The sequence below is a fragment of the Lepidochelys kempii genome, chromosome 2, assembly GCF_965140285.1.
Source record: "Lepidochelys kempii isolate rLepKem1 chromosome 2, rLepKem1.hap1, whole genome shotgun sequence".
In the NCBI taxonomy this organism is placed as follows: domain Eukaryota; kingdom Metazoa; phylum Chordata; order Testudines; family Cheloniidae; genus Lepidochelys; species Lepidochelys kempii.
In genome coordinates, this window is record NC_136381.1 from 74921778 (window position 1) to 74937592 (window position 15815).

At 42.5% G+C, this 15815-nt stretch overlaps 1 protein-coding gene across 19 annotated transcripts in view; it reads right to left on the minus strand.

The window, feature by feature from the left end:
• Positions 1-15815, minus strand: part of DTNA (dystrobrevin alpha) — a 310433-nt gene that overhangs the window by 17784 nt on the left and 276834 nt on the right. For 12 of the 19 annotated variants that reach the window (XM_073331258.1, XM_073331257.1, XM_073331256.2 and 9 more), the window contains 4 exons: positions 7581-7740; positions 4874-4963; positions 4093-4261; positions 2969-3101 (listed from right to left, as the gene is read on the minus strand). In XM_073331258.1, coding sequence (XP_073187359.1) covers positions 2969-3101; positions 4093-4261; positions 4874-4963; positions 7581-7740 — 552 coding nt within the window. Of the gene's footprint in view, positions 1-773; positions 823-2968; positions 3102-4092; positions 4262-4873; positions 4964-7580; positions 7741-15815 lie in introns of all 19 variants that reach the window. The other 7 variants (XR_012157223.2, XM_073331260.1, XM_073331273.2 and 4 more) reach the window with 2 other exon arrangements.

Consider the following 15815-nt stretch of genomic DNA (forward strand, 5'->3'; position numbering starts at 1 on the left):
ACTGCCAGAACATGCTGGGGAGCCAGGTGCAGTGGGAGGACAGAGTGTCCCCCCTGCAGATAACGTGAGTTGGGGAGAGCATGGTGGTGCTAGGCTGAGCATGGGGGGGTTGGCATGGGGAGGGGAATATGTGACCGGTCATGTGACCTCCCCTTTAGATAGCACCCCCTCAGTATGGGGAGGTACCAGTTGTCTATGGTGGGGTGTGCTCGAGGGAGGGGGCAGAACAGGGTGGGAAGAGGAGGGGCCGGGATGGGGCCTTGAGGGAAGGGTTGGGGTTGGGTGGGGCACCCCCAGGGAAATCAGAAAGCCGGCGCCTGTGTATGGTACCCATTCCTGAAGTACCTGAGTGCCTCACAATTTGTAATGTATTTATCTACACAACATCCCTGTGAGTTACGGAAGTAGACAGGGGGAACTGAAGCGTAGAGCAGGGAACTGAACCCATGTCTACTGAATTCCAAGTTAGTGTCCTGATCACTGGATCATTCTCTCTCTCTCTCATGGTCAATTCATGCATTGTCACTGATAGCTAAGAAGACCATTTGCCCTCCTGCGTAACAGAGTAAGGTAATAAAAGAGTGTGTGAGGATGATCCTCAGGACTTTGACGGCTTATTAGGCATGGTTTAGAGATAATTCATGCTTGGATGTCTGGAAATAAGCAAGGGAGGAAACAGCATCATCACACGTGCACATAAAGCAGAAGGCACAGTGTATCTGAATTACAAGTTACCAGTTGGAAACTTTCTCCTATATTAAGGTAATACTTACTTGAGAGGAGAGTGATAGAAGGATATTGCATTCAACCTTGCAAACTGACCTGTAGATAACAAAGGACATAAAACAAGAAGATGACAAGTTAAGCCAGTGAGCAGCCAGGCCAGTGTATTATTTGGAATAAAGCCATGCACAAGAGAGGAAATAAGAGAGAACAATAATGGGGTCAGGAAATAAGACTAAGGAAAACTGGCTCATACAATACATTCATCAAGAAGCTATAAGACGACCATATCTGCTAGCTGACATGGGAGGGTAAGCGTTGTTAGCGTTTAGGTTTGTGCATTAAATGTATTCCTCCTGATAACACTTGTTATTTGCTACATGCTTAAGAGGAAGCGGAAAAAGATGATGCTTTTGAGGCTTCTTGTCTCAGACTCTCTCATGTACCATGCGTATTGCTGCTGCCACATTGCCAGCCAAGAGAGTGCTTTTCTGCTATCTGGTTTCATTTAAACTCTAGTGTCTCAGAGTTTCATTTGCAAAAGCTTGCTTGAAGGTCACACAGACCAGAAACACTGGGTATTGTGCCATCATCTCCTATGCAATAAGAAGTCTGCATGTCCATCTAAAAGTACTGCTTTTACATATAGTGAGACAGAGAAATACATCTAATATCATTCTTGAACCAACAAAGGATACTGTAAGCCTAGTAGCAGTAATTTTCTTACCAGATTTTTTCAGTTGACAGTTGTATTATGAGAGCAACTACAGCCATCATTTGTTTTAGACTATTTAGTCGAATGGGAAATTTATGTGAACATCAGTAAGAAATATCACATTACTTTCTAGAGGCTGGATTCAAACTACACAGTTCTTCCCACCACCATTCCCTGGAACACTTGAAAACTAAATTTACTGGCTTTTTCTTCTTTTTTAAAAAAATAAAGATAACGCTAGCTCTGTATTCTTTGACTTTAAAGCTATCCTGGGATATCAGTGGGAAAAGGTCTTGAATAATGAAATACTATGCCTTAAACCCAAATCAGAGAAGAGCACCAAGGTCACATCAGATGTTCTAGTGACTCAAACGCACATAACCTTGCTAACTCTTATTCATCCTAGCAGCTATTCCTCAAGTAGTCCCAATGGCACCATTCATGTTAGTAAGGGCTACTAACACGATTGAAGGTTTGCATACTAGGAGCCATAGTCATCAATTGAAAATGTTTTCTAGAAAACAAAATGTTTGCTGTTATCAAATAATTTCTGAGTAGTACTCTACTGCTTAGAGGCAAAGTGTTATGTTTCCTCAGGAAACGTGAATAGACTGAACTCTTCTTCTGGGATGAACATTTCATATTACCCAATTTAATCATTTTTTTAAAAAAGGTAGTTCTTTTCTGTATTTAATTTCTATTTTTTTCCCTCAAGTGGAAATAAGCCACGTGTAATATTCACCCTTTGTGAAATCCTCCCCAGTGAAGTTTTCCATTGACTTCAATGGGGACAGGATTTAACGTGCTGTCTTTCTGGGGCTATTTTGGGATTACAGCAAGTGGTCCTTTTTCCGAATCTTTGTCTAACTCACTTGGTGGTGGCAGCAGTACCCATCAAAGGACAAGGAAGGATTTGTGCCTTGGGGAAGTTTTTAACCTAAGCTGGTAGAAATAAAAGCTTAGGCAGTCTTTCATGCGGGTCTCCACATCTGTACCCTAGAGTTCAGAGTGGGGAGGGAACCCTGACATCTCATGACTCACTCCAGACCCTTTCCCCCATCCCAGATTATGACAAAACCATCCTGTTTTAAAAAGGACTGGTTCAGCGGGCTCCAGTCCCCTCACAAGGAAAGAACATCATAGATGCTTTATGTTATTAAACAAAAAACTGAACTCAACATGCAATACCGTCTCTACAGTTCAAAGCATTCTTGTGTGGGTGGCTTGGTAGAAATTGATTGGCAGTGGCAATTATGAAGGATTAGCTAATGACCTTGTGAAGGTTAATATCAGCCTTAAGCAAGTCAATTGATGAGCTCTTTTTGAGCACTTTGTGTGTGCGTGCGCGTTTGTGTGTGTGTGTAAGAGAGATCTATCAATCAATCTATCTAGGGGAGGCATGAGAGGGGAGAGTTTTGAGAATAATATATTTTTAAAATCTGGAAGCACCAGCCACTGACAAGAAATTGCAGATGGTGGGCTACTGCAGCACAATAAGCCCGTGGACTATTTGGTGGGTTCCTTTCTTACCTGGTAGGCTTCATCCTGCAGCTTTTGTTTCAGATATTCCTCCATCTTGAGCTCATTTTCCAGCTGGCGGACAGAGTCATTTTCATAGTTCTCATCATCTGCTCTAACATAGGGGTCTCCATCTTCTGTAACCCTAAAGACAATTATTAATAAATAGCCTCCTAAGACAAATGACATTCAATGTTAAAAGAACTTCCCTATTTGAATGAAAACTGAGAGGAAAGCAGGATCTAATGAAACAATATGTTTTCAACTCCATGAACATTTTCTTGAAGTTATTTTTATTTTTGCAGCCCTTCCTCAAGTCCCATCTTTGCAGTGATTTAGCACCCATGAAAGAGATTAAGGGACATGCCCTACTAAATGTGCATTCACAGTCCAATCATGCTCCCATTGACGTCAATGAAAAAAATTCTCAAAAGCTTCCCTGAGAGCAAGATTTGTCTCTAAGGATCTGAGCCAAAGCCTACTGGAGTCAATGGAAAGACTCCCATTGACTTTAGTCGATTTTGGATCTGACCCTAAATTACAGTTCATTGAAAAGTTTCTGAAGAAACATGCCATTTCATTGACAGCAAAACATTTCATGAAGTCATACTGATTTTAATGAAGGTATAGATGGGATGGTCAGGGTGGGTGAGACAGAGAAAGAGACCCTTTCAATCTGAAAATGGAAGTTTCAATACAACTCTAATTCGTGAAAACCTTTGAAAGGCTTTGTTTTCATTCCACAGTGCAACAAAAACAAATTTTGAAATCTTGAAAGTTGTCGTAAAACAGAATTGTCATCTTTCAGCCTGCTCTATGTTAAATCATTAAAATTTGCCAGCCGTACTCTAGCAAAACCTCACAAATAAAAAGCCTCAGCTGCTGAATTTCCTAATGGAAATCCAGTAAGGTTGCTTCTTATTATGGGCTCACAAAAGTCTCAGACTGGAATCGAGAGTATTAACTGATCACTTCTTGCCCTGACTCCTTTAGCTTTGAGAGCTCATTATTATTATATAGGCAAAGAGCCAACCCCCAGTTAGATTTAGTTATATTACTGGGGGGAAATCTGTACATGCACATTCGTATCACAATTTCAATACAAAATGAATTAAAAAAATAGAGAAGGTACCCACATGTCACTGCGAATGGTGCCAGTGGCAGAAGCACTGTGAATATATCCTGGCTTCCGGGCATGGATTTGTGCAAGGAAAGCCTTTTCAGAAGTCGGTGATGGAACAAGATCATCAAAATGAGTCCGACCAAACTCAGAATCCACATTACTCTCCGTCTCGCTGCCCATCTCTGTGAGCCACAAAAGGTGATTATGGCTACATTTAATTTTCACATGTGCTAGTAGGCTTGGTTCATTTCTCTAAATATTCTTCTGTTTCTCCAAGTTAGAGTTCCAATCTCTCTCAATCGTGAATACACCAGTATGTTTCAGGCAACATGGATGCTGTGGCCATATGTTCTCTATCTATTTGCAGAGCCATCTCTTGTTTCTGTGGCGGTACAGCATAATAGATCCTCTGCAGACATTTGCATATGTTGCTAAAAAAGGAGACCACAGTATATGCCATTTGGCACAGCTAGAAATCTAGACTCAGGAGAACTCGGATATTGCACATCAGGATACAGGTGCATTGTTGTGCTACTGACATCTTTTTAAAAATAATTACCTGTGATAGTATTTACAGATGCACCAAAATGTTATATTCTGAAAAAAAAATTCTAAGCTTTAATTGCATCTGGATGTCTGTAGCTTTCAAAACGACCACTTTTAGGTTTTCTTTCCATAAAATACAAAAATATCCAGAACACCATTTAGGTGTTTTTTTTCTCAGCTCCCTTTTATTTATTTTTAAATATATGGTAAATGACTGTACCGTGATCATGCTCTTAAGCCTCACGCACCTGAGTTTAGCTCTTTCACCAGAGAAGACATGGTATTGGTAATTGAATCTGCTGCCACTAGTAAGTCATTTCTTAAATTTCGCCTTGTGCCTGAGGCAGGAAAAAGAAAAAAAAACACAAAGCTAAGATTTTTCTCAAGGGACAAATTATGGCTTTGTGTATGAAGTACTTTTAACCTTACATCAAATTGCCAACATCATAATTTCAAGGAGTCAAGTCCTTCCAAAGGGGCACTTGCAAAACTTATATGCAGAACAGCTTCGTTTTCTAACACCGCGCTCAGCAGCAGCTCAACATCATGCTTCATTTATTCACAGTGTCCGAAACTTGGAAGTTATTAATTACAATCAAACTCACTTTTGTGGGGTGACACTAGGAGACCGAGGCTAAGAGATGAAATGTCTGGGGGAAGTGGACTGAAGTTATTTCTCCCTAAGTTTCCATGGCTCTGTTTAATGACTCTTATTGTATAAATATGGTCAATGTTGAAAAAACATGGTTGATTTCATTAGGCCTTATATGGATTTTCCTTTCCCACCCCTTTGTGGTATCTTTTGGAGCTCAGGAATCTTGTATTTTCCATAATCGACTCCCATTTAAAAAAACCCAAACGAACCCAACCAGCAGGGTCAGTGGAATGGGATGGGGTGGGGGGGCAGTTGGGAGCCAGCATGGAAATATTGGTAGGGATTCTGCCCCCCCAACTCCTGCACACGGATGGAGGTGAGAGGGGGACTCAGAGGGGCTACAGCAGCTGCTGAGCAGGTAGGAACCACAAGGACCCCAGTTTCCTTCCTGGAGCTGGCTGCTCCCCAGCCGAGACGGAGTAGCTCCCTTTGCTCTCCCTCCTACTCCCCATTCACAGCAAACTTCTGCCTACCCTGAAAGCCACTACCCCCTTCATCAACAGCCCTGAGCTGCTGTGACCCTCTTTCCAATACAGGAGGGTCTAGACGTTGTTTCCTGCAGAACTCCTCAGTACTGCTTTAAGCATCAATCAAGGAAGGTTACTGGAGAGCAAAGTACAATACTTTTAGGGTTGTGATGGCTGGTACAGCGTGCTCCCAGCCTATGCTATCACAGAGTCCCAAACTCATAATCCTAGTGTAGTTGAACCAACTACATATAAATAGACTCAACCCTTAAAATCCTCGCTAACTTCACAGGGGATGATGCATAGAAACTGGCAGGATTTGGCATCTGGAATGTCTTTTAAACTGACGGCCCTTAGTAAGTCAAAGCCTGCCCTCTCCCTCTGTCCCTCCCCCGCACCTCACACTTTGAGAAGAGTTGTAATGCCGTCTCAGCTTCACATCTATACAGACTTTTACATCTATTCTCTAAGAAGAGAAAATATAGGAGAGCTAATGCTCTACTCCATGGAGTGCCTTTACTATGGGCAAATTAAAAGAACTCTGACAGTATAGCTGTTTGCTTAAAAAAGAATTCCCACATACCAGCACATTACACAAGGACTGCTCTTAAAAGCTGCCCAGATTTGCCTTATACAACTGGAATAAGATAAATACTGAGGGTAAACCCTTTATATACCAAAGGTAGTTGTTTTTAAGTGTGATCACTGTACATATGAGAATATACTCTTACATTGCCGTTTCACTTTAGCAGAACACATTGCTGTGACAAAAAGCAGTGGCCTGAAGCAGCCCATGCATTATTTATGGCTATTTTATTGTAGCTACTAAATTCTCTCACTTTGTCCAAGTTCTGAGAGAAACCACTCTTGAAGAGAGTGGTCTATGTCTGTACACCTCTCTCAGTTTTTTTAGGTTTAAAGAAGAAAATGTCACACTGTGTGTTCATTTCTCACAGAATACACGTTGAACAACCTGGTGCCATGGGACAAGGATCAATCCTCTAGCCGGATAGAGTTTAACATGAGAATTAACTAGTTCTTTAAAGGGAAAACCTTGATTGCACTTAGGGCTCAATCTTGTCATCCAATTCATGAATACAATTCCCACTGAAATTAATGGAAGTTGCAAGGGTGGGCAGAATTGAGCCCAGGAGGGCAAATTATGTTCTCAGTTACAGCAGGGTATATCTAGGGGGATCCACTGACATTCCAATTTGCAATGGTGTAATTGAGAGCAAAATTTGGCCCTTTGTGTTCAAGGAAAAGAAAAACGGAAATTGCAGGGATGCAAGCATTTGGGAAAGAGAGTAATTCCATGGGTGGAGGTCACATAAAGTATTCACTTTCTTTTATATTTAGCATATTATTTAATCTGTGATATTAGAACTTCAACGCAAACAATCAGTGGGCAAAGGATAAATCTTCCATCCTTTTGCGATTTGACGAACAACACGGAAGGGGAATGAAAAGCGCACAGCAGCCAATGGCAGTGCTCTGGTAAACATTAGACACAATGGAAAAGTCCATCAGTTCTTAGGAGAAGCAGCACAATACTTCCTCCCTCTCACATCACCCTCCCGTCCCCCCATAGCCCAGTTTGTTGAACCAACTTACAATGGTCAATGACAAGTCTTTATTTTATGGCAAACAGGTTGAATTGCAATGGATAAAGCACTGGAATAGGACTCAGGAGATCTGGGTTCTATTCCTGGCTTGGTCACTGGACAGCTGGGTGACCTTGTGCAAAGTCACTTCTCCTCCCAGTGCCTCAGTTCCCCACCAGACACTTGCATATGCTCTCGGTGTAACTAATAACTTAACAATGCAACTTACTTTGTGCAAAAGCTTCTTGCACATCTCCTCCCACGCCCGTCAGAGAGTCCTGAGGTGTATGGGTTGGGGTGGAGCAGGCAGACGCAGACCTGATCGGCATAGGAATAGGTCGGCTGATAGTGTGACTGGGTGAAGATCGAGGGGAGCCTGCTCCTTGAGTCTGGAAAATAAGAACAAGTGGTTAAATAGGTCTTTCCAAGAGAAAACACTCAGCTGTAGTCATCTTCATTCCATTCCTTAGCTTGGCTGAGTGAAACCTCAGCTGGTATCATGCAGTTATGTAGAAAAATAGGGTAATATTAAATCAGTTGATGGAAACCTATTACACCCAACTTCTTGTTAGGAAACAGCTACAGCAACCTATGGTAAAGGTGTAGTATGTAGGAAAGATAGATTAGAAGGTCATCCTGAAACATGGCAGGCTAGGTTGGATATAAAAATGTAAAGATATTTCTTTCAGAGTAACAGCCGTGTTAGTCTGTATTCGCAAAAAGAAAAGGAGTACTTGTGGGCACCTTAGAGACTAACCAATTTATTTGAGCAGAAGCTTTCGTAGCTCACGAAAGCTTCTGCTCAAATAAATTGGTTAGTCTCAAAGATATTTCTTGTCTTTAAATCTAAGGTCTGGGACTTTTTTCCGTGAAAGAATTAAGAGTGTTGGCAATATTCAGACATTCTTAGGAAGACAACTCTTGCAGTCTGTAGGAAGTGGAAGGATGCTGGCACTAAGACAACTTTCAGTCTAGGTAAGGAGGAGTTGAAGCTACTCTTGGAGGTGTAATATTTCCATGTTAGCTGATCAAGTTCGTGCCCTTACACCTCAACCACTGTTACCAGAACGAATCCATGCAATAAAGTTTTGGAATGTAAATTAAACCTATTAGTGAAATAAAAGCTTACCCTCCCAACAAATAGTACAGATTTGTGCTTTTCTTCTTGGTTTGTGAGCTATTTAGCCACCACTAAATCATTCACTTTCAAATTGTTCACGCTACAGGATATACTCAGCCTCTCCCAAAGTACTGTTCAGATAGGCAATTTAAATTCCTGTTATGGGCCCAGTAGCTGGAAGTTAAAATGTTTTAACACCAGTCATATAAAATGTCATGCTGTTAGCACCTGAGAGTTAGTATCATTTAACTGAAATTCAAGCATATGTTGAAGAACAATAATTTTTAAAAGTGCAGCTGGGTGAGTGATACCAGGGGACACAGTGAATTAATGCACTTTTCCTTTATGGCCTGACAGTTCCTGGGAATATATGTCAACGTAAGAAAAACAACCAAACAAACCATACCCTATTTAGCATGATTAGGAATTGGGGTTCAGCAGAGGCCTATGACTAAGATAACATGAGTGTCACTAAACAGGAACCAGTGCTCATGCGTGTTAGTTTACAGTGAAAAATTACATTATCTCTAGTGAGGTTCCCCCCACCAATTTATTTGGACCTGCAGTATCAATTAAAAAAAAAATCAGTTGGATTCCTTAGCCCCTTCAGTGTCACGTGCCTTCTATGTTCTGGTGACTGTTTCCTCAGAGATGAAGATCAGATATTGACAACTGCATGCCAAAAAATGCGGCTACAATCCTTTATAAAATTGGTCGACTTTTCTTTTTTTAGATTTGTAAGCCAACTTCTGTTTTCTAGATTTTGGCCCTAACCATGCCTCCCTTGCCCCTACTGAAATAGGTCTGATCAGAAGAGAAGCAGCATTGTTATTGCTGGTTAACCTCCAACAAATTGATCAAGATACACTTTTTTTTTTAAAGGACACTGCCACTGCTGAAAAACAATGCTATGGAAGTTGACACTACAATGAGCTTAGCAGAAGTTACCTAAGAGGTTTGAAGCAGGACTTTGCAAGGGGAAGTTACCGTTATGTGAGACACTCATTTCTGACAAGAAATGGCAAGTATGATTTTAATATTTTCTTTCGGAGTTAAAACTTTTAGGAGCGCGGGGAAATTTGAACACATAGGGACCAATGCTCTCCCTGCTTTCTGGCCCCTTCTGTCTCATTCTTGTAGTGCAAAGGGAGGCAAAAGTAGCTGGTTCTGGCCAGCTGAGAATTCTGCCAGACCAGGGGAGTTTTCAGCTGGTGCTGACTTTGCATAACTAGTCCCCCGGGTACTGTTACGAGCTGGCCGAATTTAGAGTAACCTGGTTCTCTAAACTCCACTGGGGCCATGCCCAGAGCAGATCAGACAAAACACCAGAGAGCAGCAAACTGCCTCCCTGCTACTCCACTGAACAGATTTTGGCAGATTTTGTCCATAGTTCCATGTTGTACTTGTCCATTTTCTGTTTCCTTCCCACTGACTGGGAGGCTAAGGAAGAACAGAAAACCAACAAGAACTCTCAAGGATGTTGAAGAAAGTGCAGTTTATACAAATATTGTCCAATAAATCACACTTAAAGAACTATCAAATCATATGATGGGCATTTGGCTTGTCCATTAATTCCTTAAAATGATGGACATTTGGGCATTCCTTTTCTAGAATTTATCCTCACGGGGAAGACAAGAAAGGAGAGGATACTTACCTTACAGTAGCTAGAGATCATCTAGGTGTTTTTGTCTCTATGGTTGTTGTACTGTAGCTCCACCATATGACATGAACGCACCCGTGCACTCTTAACTGGACACTGCAAAGTAGTAGTTGTAGGCCTGTGCCTATGCAGAACGCCCCGTGCTCCAAATGAGGGGATATAGGGGATATATAGCAAGCCCACTGCCACTCAGTTCCTTCTCAGCCACGACGCCAGAGACTCCACAGTAGAGGGGAAGGAGGGCGAGAGGTGGAGCACCCATAAGGACAAACACATCATGAATAACTCATGGTACTGTAAGGTAAGTAACCCTTCCTCCTCCTTTGAGCACATGTCCCTGTGGGTGCTCTACTGTAGGAGACTCCCAAGCAGTAATTCACAGACGAAGTGGGTGCTGGGGAGGTAAATCAAGACACTGTTTGCAGAACTGCATCACCAGAGGAAGCGTCATCTCTGGAAGCAGGTAAGATGGCATAATGCTTGGCAAAGGTATGAAGAGAAGACCAAGTCACAGTCCTGCAGATTTATGCTATGGGAATGTCTTTTCGTAGAGTCATGGATGTGGATTGAGCTCTAGTGGAATGCGCCGTCACTCTGTATCCCAGCTCTTTCATAACAGGTCAAAATACAACCTGAAACCCGCTTAGACACATGCTGCATAGAAACAGGTTGGCCCTTCATTCTGAAAAGGATACTCCCAGAGTACGGAGGATGTCACCTCCCCTGGAGCAAATTAGGTGACATTTGGAATTATTCGGGATGGAAAAAGAGATCTACTTGTGGTAGAGCCCAGGTCTGGCAGACGTTGTGAAAGACAGAGTCTTTGAGCTACCATTCATGGTCTTGCCAGAAGCATCTGCTCAGGGAGTCTGCAATTGTATTCTGAAGGCCTGGCAGGTTGACCACTGATATGTCTATTCAATGGGAAACGCACCAGTTCCAGAGTCTTAGTGACTCTGCACATAAGGGTGGTAGTGGTGCCTGTAGTCTCCTCTTGGCATCCTATAAAACTGGTCACCAAACTGACTCCAAGGATGCCAGTAACCCCGTTGGAAGGTATAGTGAAAGAGTCCCCACTAGTCAGAGTCCCTGGGAATGGCAGATTCTCTAGAATCCTCCTCAGTAGAGCGACTCTTGGGAGCTGGATGGTATGGTACTGGGATGGATTCTTGTACTGAGATCTCAGAGTCCGATAATTTGTTTCCTGAGCTAAGTACCTGAGGCATTATGACCAGCTAAGTGCCTCAGGCATAACAACCAGTGAGGGGGCAGGTTTTCAGTCTGCAGGTGCCTTGGGAGTATCACTGAGGGGGCTCTGACAGATCTCCGCTACAATGGAGATTCAGGCTCATCTGCAATGATGAGATCTTCAGATGACAGAAACCTGGAAGGAGCTGGAGGGCCGTGATAGCCTATAGTTGAGGCTTGAGTCACTACCAGAGGTGAAATTGTGGATCAGTGAGATGGAGACTGCTGCACAACTGAAGCAAAGTCCTGTCTTACTTCAGAGCTTGGGAAAGAAGTCAATACCACGGGATGCACAGTGGCCCTATGTGTATCATAGTGCCATGGAGGATCAGGCAGTGCCGCTGTGGTAGGTTGTCTGGTAGAGTGCTTATGAGTGCAGATGAGGCTTCTTATGTGGTACTGACACTTTGGTACCAGACTAAGTTGGAGCCCCTACAGTACTCTTTTAAGGGATGTGAGGTCTCCCGAGTGTGGGTCTTTATAGGGTGATCTACCCCTTTTCTTCATTTCTCTGATTGGGTAAGTGTGCTTCTTCCTTTTTGAGGTCTTCATGTCCATGGTCACAGATGAAGCTGGATGGGTGATTGAAGCAGCCTGTGATGTTGAGGGGGTAGTAGGAAGTGGATCCCACTGGAGCTAGGGAACATTCCATTAAGAGGAGTTTCAGTTTAGCCTCCCTCTCTCTTTTGGACCTGCCTTTAAATCCCCCTTGCACTTTGAGGGGATTTGGGAGTCAAACATCACAGGCAACTCAAATATCTGTCACTGTGGGGAAAAGACCTGTGGCAAGTCTGTCACAGCCTAAACACTGGGGTCTTAGGCATAACAAATTGTGCTCCAGCACAAATAAAGGTACAGAAGGAGAAGGTAAAAGACCCCCCCTCCGGCAGCTCAAAAATAAATAAAATAAAAGTAAAGTAAAGTAAATAACTAAGAAACAAAAATAATGAATAAAGAAAGGCGGGAAGCTGAAACAGCTAACAGCAAAGGCTCTGTCTTGAGCCACAGGTGGTCGAGAAAGCACTGAGTGGAGGCAGGCTTGTGCCTGCCTATATCCCCTTGTGTGGCGCATGGGGTGTTGTTCTGCTCAGGAGCACTACTTTGTGGTCTCTGATCAAGAGTGCATGGGTGCATGCACATCCTACAGTGGCACACTCATGGGGACATATACTCAAAGAAGAACTACACACTAGAGCTCAACATTTTAAAATACATACTCTAATTGCTACACTGATCTGCTATGCAAGGTAAATAATGCACCGTTAACTGTAACTTTCATTTTCTGGAACAAGACCTTTGCAAGGCATGAGAAACTTTAGGTTTTTGGGGTTTCCGTCTACTATGTAGATAAGATTTTTTTCTTTTAACTATTTGGACAAAATCAACCCACAGAAAGTTGAAATATGTAAAGATCTAGAGACTATGTGGTTTAAAAGGTTGCAGCTATTTTTTATATTCTACTTTGCTAGATCAAATTCAGCCCAGATCCGTGGCAACTGAATGTTGTTACCACTGGACGTCTGTCTAGCGGCATATGTGAAATGCGGTTAGTGGTCTTAGTCTAGTTTGCAGGAGACAGATGGTAAATGTCTGAAAAACTATGCTTACAATTGACGCTAAGTGACTGACTTGCTCGTAGTCTCAGCGTAAAGACCAAGGATTGAACTTCTTTTAATCCCTAGTTAGACCCACAAGATCAGGATTGAGGCATGTTGACAGGGGAGTTTGTGGAAAGCTGCCACTATCACTGAGGTGACAGAAGGCTTCAGCCTTCATTTGTTAACTGACTGCAGCTGTCAGCATCCAAGTGCCTTTTATGAGACCTTCATGTACCCGATTTAGCTCATCATACTTAGATCAAAGTGGTAAGGATTTTAATTATCCCTTTTTAGACTAGAAAATGGTTTATGTTACCTAGTGTCACACATAACTCAGTATAATACATTTGAAGTGAAGACTGTTTTTATTGAAACTGTAGTCCACTGCTCCCTCTGCTGGAGCTGAAACTAGCTCACATACATGGAAGTCTGCCCAGGAAAATTATACTGTTACATTATAACATGACAACTAGGAAAACAATACATATGAGATCACTTCATTACCCTTCTGGGAGGAAGCATCATTGTGGTAATACAGAAATGGAAAGTACATAAGCACTAGAAACTTATCAAGACCATTAATTCCAACTGAGTTACTCCATGGATGAATTTAGCCCTACATCTGTAAATAGCCTATGAAAGAGATCAATGGGGAACATTTTATGGAAATGATGAGAACTAGTGTAAATAATTAATTAGCATAATCTCCTACCATTCTGAAAGTTCATTTAGTATTAAAAGGATCTGAATATTACGCTGTAGAAGGCGAAAACATATTGTAATGTCCTCAACATAGATTTTTAATAAACACAATAAAAAGACTATTTTTGTACGATGCTTTTTTTAAAAGAAAAAAACCCTGTTCACTTTTAGGGCATCTAATTTTCAACAAAAAGCCATTAACGTTATTAGGCAAAATTAAAAAGCAACAAACCTACTCAGAGGGGTCTTCTGATAGGTCTTCCCCTCTGGATTACAATCAGAACGGTCTTGCTGCAACAGATTCATTCTCCATCCCAAAATGTAGCAAAACTGTTAGTCTAACAAGGCTGAGCACCAGCAACAAACAAACTGGTGCATGGCTAACCCTCCTACCATACTCAGTGTGCATCAGACTGTTAATTGTACTGAGCACTGACCTCTTTTGTTGAAATTGAGGGGTTCAACGTTATTGTGTTACAATGAAATATTCCTCATTATACTCCTCTTTTAAATAGGATTGCTGTCTGGGCAGATCAGGTATATATATATATATTTAACCTAATAACCTCGACAGTGTCCATTTTAATTCTAGAAAAGGCTACAAAACAATTTAATCTTCCAAAAGTCAATACTATTAATATAGACTCTCACGCTGCTTTGAAAGTGAAGTGATTGTTCTGAAGGGGCACCTGGCTGCTGAAGCCAGTGCCATCTTTTGAAGAAATAAAAACCAAGATCTGGACTGCTTGTGGACAGGAAAAGTCCCCTGGCACTTTCTGAATGAGTACGGATTCCAAATCCATTATCCTGGGTTAATTTCAACTCAGGTAATTATATTCTGCTTACTGAACTTACCGTGGTAGTTTCACATGGCTATGAATGGTGGTGGTGTTCTTCACTCCCTGTTCTAAGTTGTGGTGTACTATGGTTGTATGCAGTTAAACAATTGTTGCTTTTCACCCCTAAAGTGGCCTCATCTAGGCTATGTCTACACTACAAGCTAGGAGTATGATTCCCAGCTAGCATGGGCAGCGGTGGCACAGGCTAGCTGTCCGGAGTATGTACTCATGGGGCTCAGGAAGGTTTGTACTTGGGGTGGTTGGCTCATGCTGCCATTACCACTGCCCCATTACCACAGCTACGCTGCTATTTGTAGGGTGCTAGCTCAAATGAAAGCTAGTGGATGTATGTCTGTGTGAGCTGGGAATCACACCTCTAGCTCATAGCGGAGATGTAGCTTTACAGGAGTGAGAAAAAGATTCTATCAAGCCATTGCTTACTTCCCAGGGGGGACTGTAAGGTTTAATTTGTAAAGTGCTTTGAAAGGCTCGATAAAACATGCTAAAGAAGTGCAACACATCATCATTATCCTCAGTCCAAGGCATGAGCACACATTTCAAGCAGTTGGAATAATATAAACCATGGAATTGTAGCCCCATCGAAGAGTTAGTGAGACCTACAATAAGGTAAATAACTTACTCCCTCTTTCAGTTCTTCTTCCTAAAGAAAAATTGGATCATTAGAGTTAGATTAGCCAGGATTTAAGTGAAGAAGAGAAAAATAAATGCAAACCTGGGAACAAGGTTAGAAGTCCTGGATTAACTAACACAGGCCCCTGACCACTGGGGGAACAGCTCACCACAAAGAGCCCACAGGCAGGAAGGGGGCATAGTCGTGTGTCATGGGGGGAGGGCCCCTCTGCATGCTGTGGTGAGAGCCAATGGGCCAGAGCGGGGAGCTGGGTCAGCTCCATGGGACAGGAACCACTGTAGGATGAGTGAGGGATGGGCTCACTCTCCAACAGACCTGGAGCCCTCAGCCCCCAGGGGCATGACCTGACCTCCCTCCCCGCAGGGCTTCTCATCCCTCAGGGACAGAACCCCCTCCCCCCTCCCCCCGGGGTCAAGGAAGGTTGGGGAGCCATCAGTTACCATAGGGCACATGGTCCCAAAATTAGGGACTTCCTAGATTGTCTGCAATGAAGCACATTGGGGTCATAGTCTAATTTGAATGGCTAGTCATCCTCCCTATTCTAATTATAGTACAAATCCTTTGTATCTGAAAAATGCACTGAGACTGACCACCCCTGTAACTCAAGACAGAGCATGACTCTTGTGTCAAAACTCAGTTCTAGAC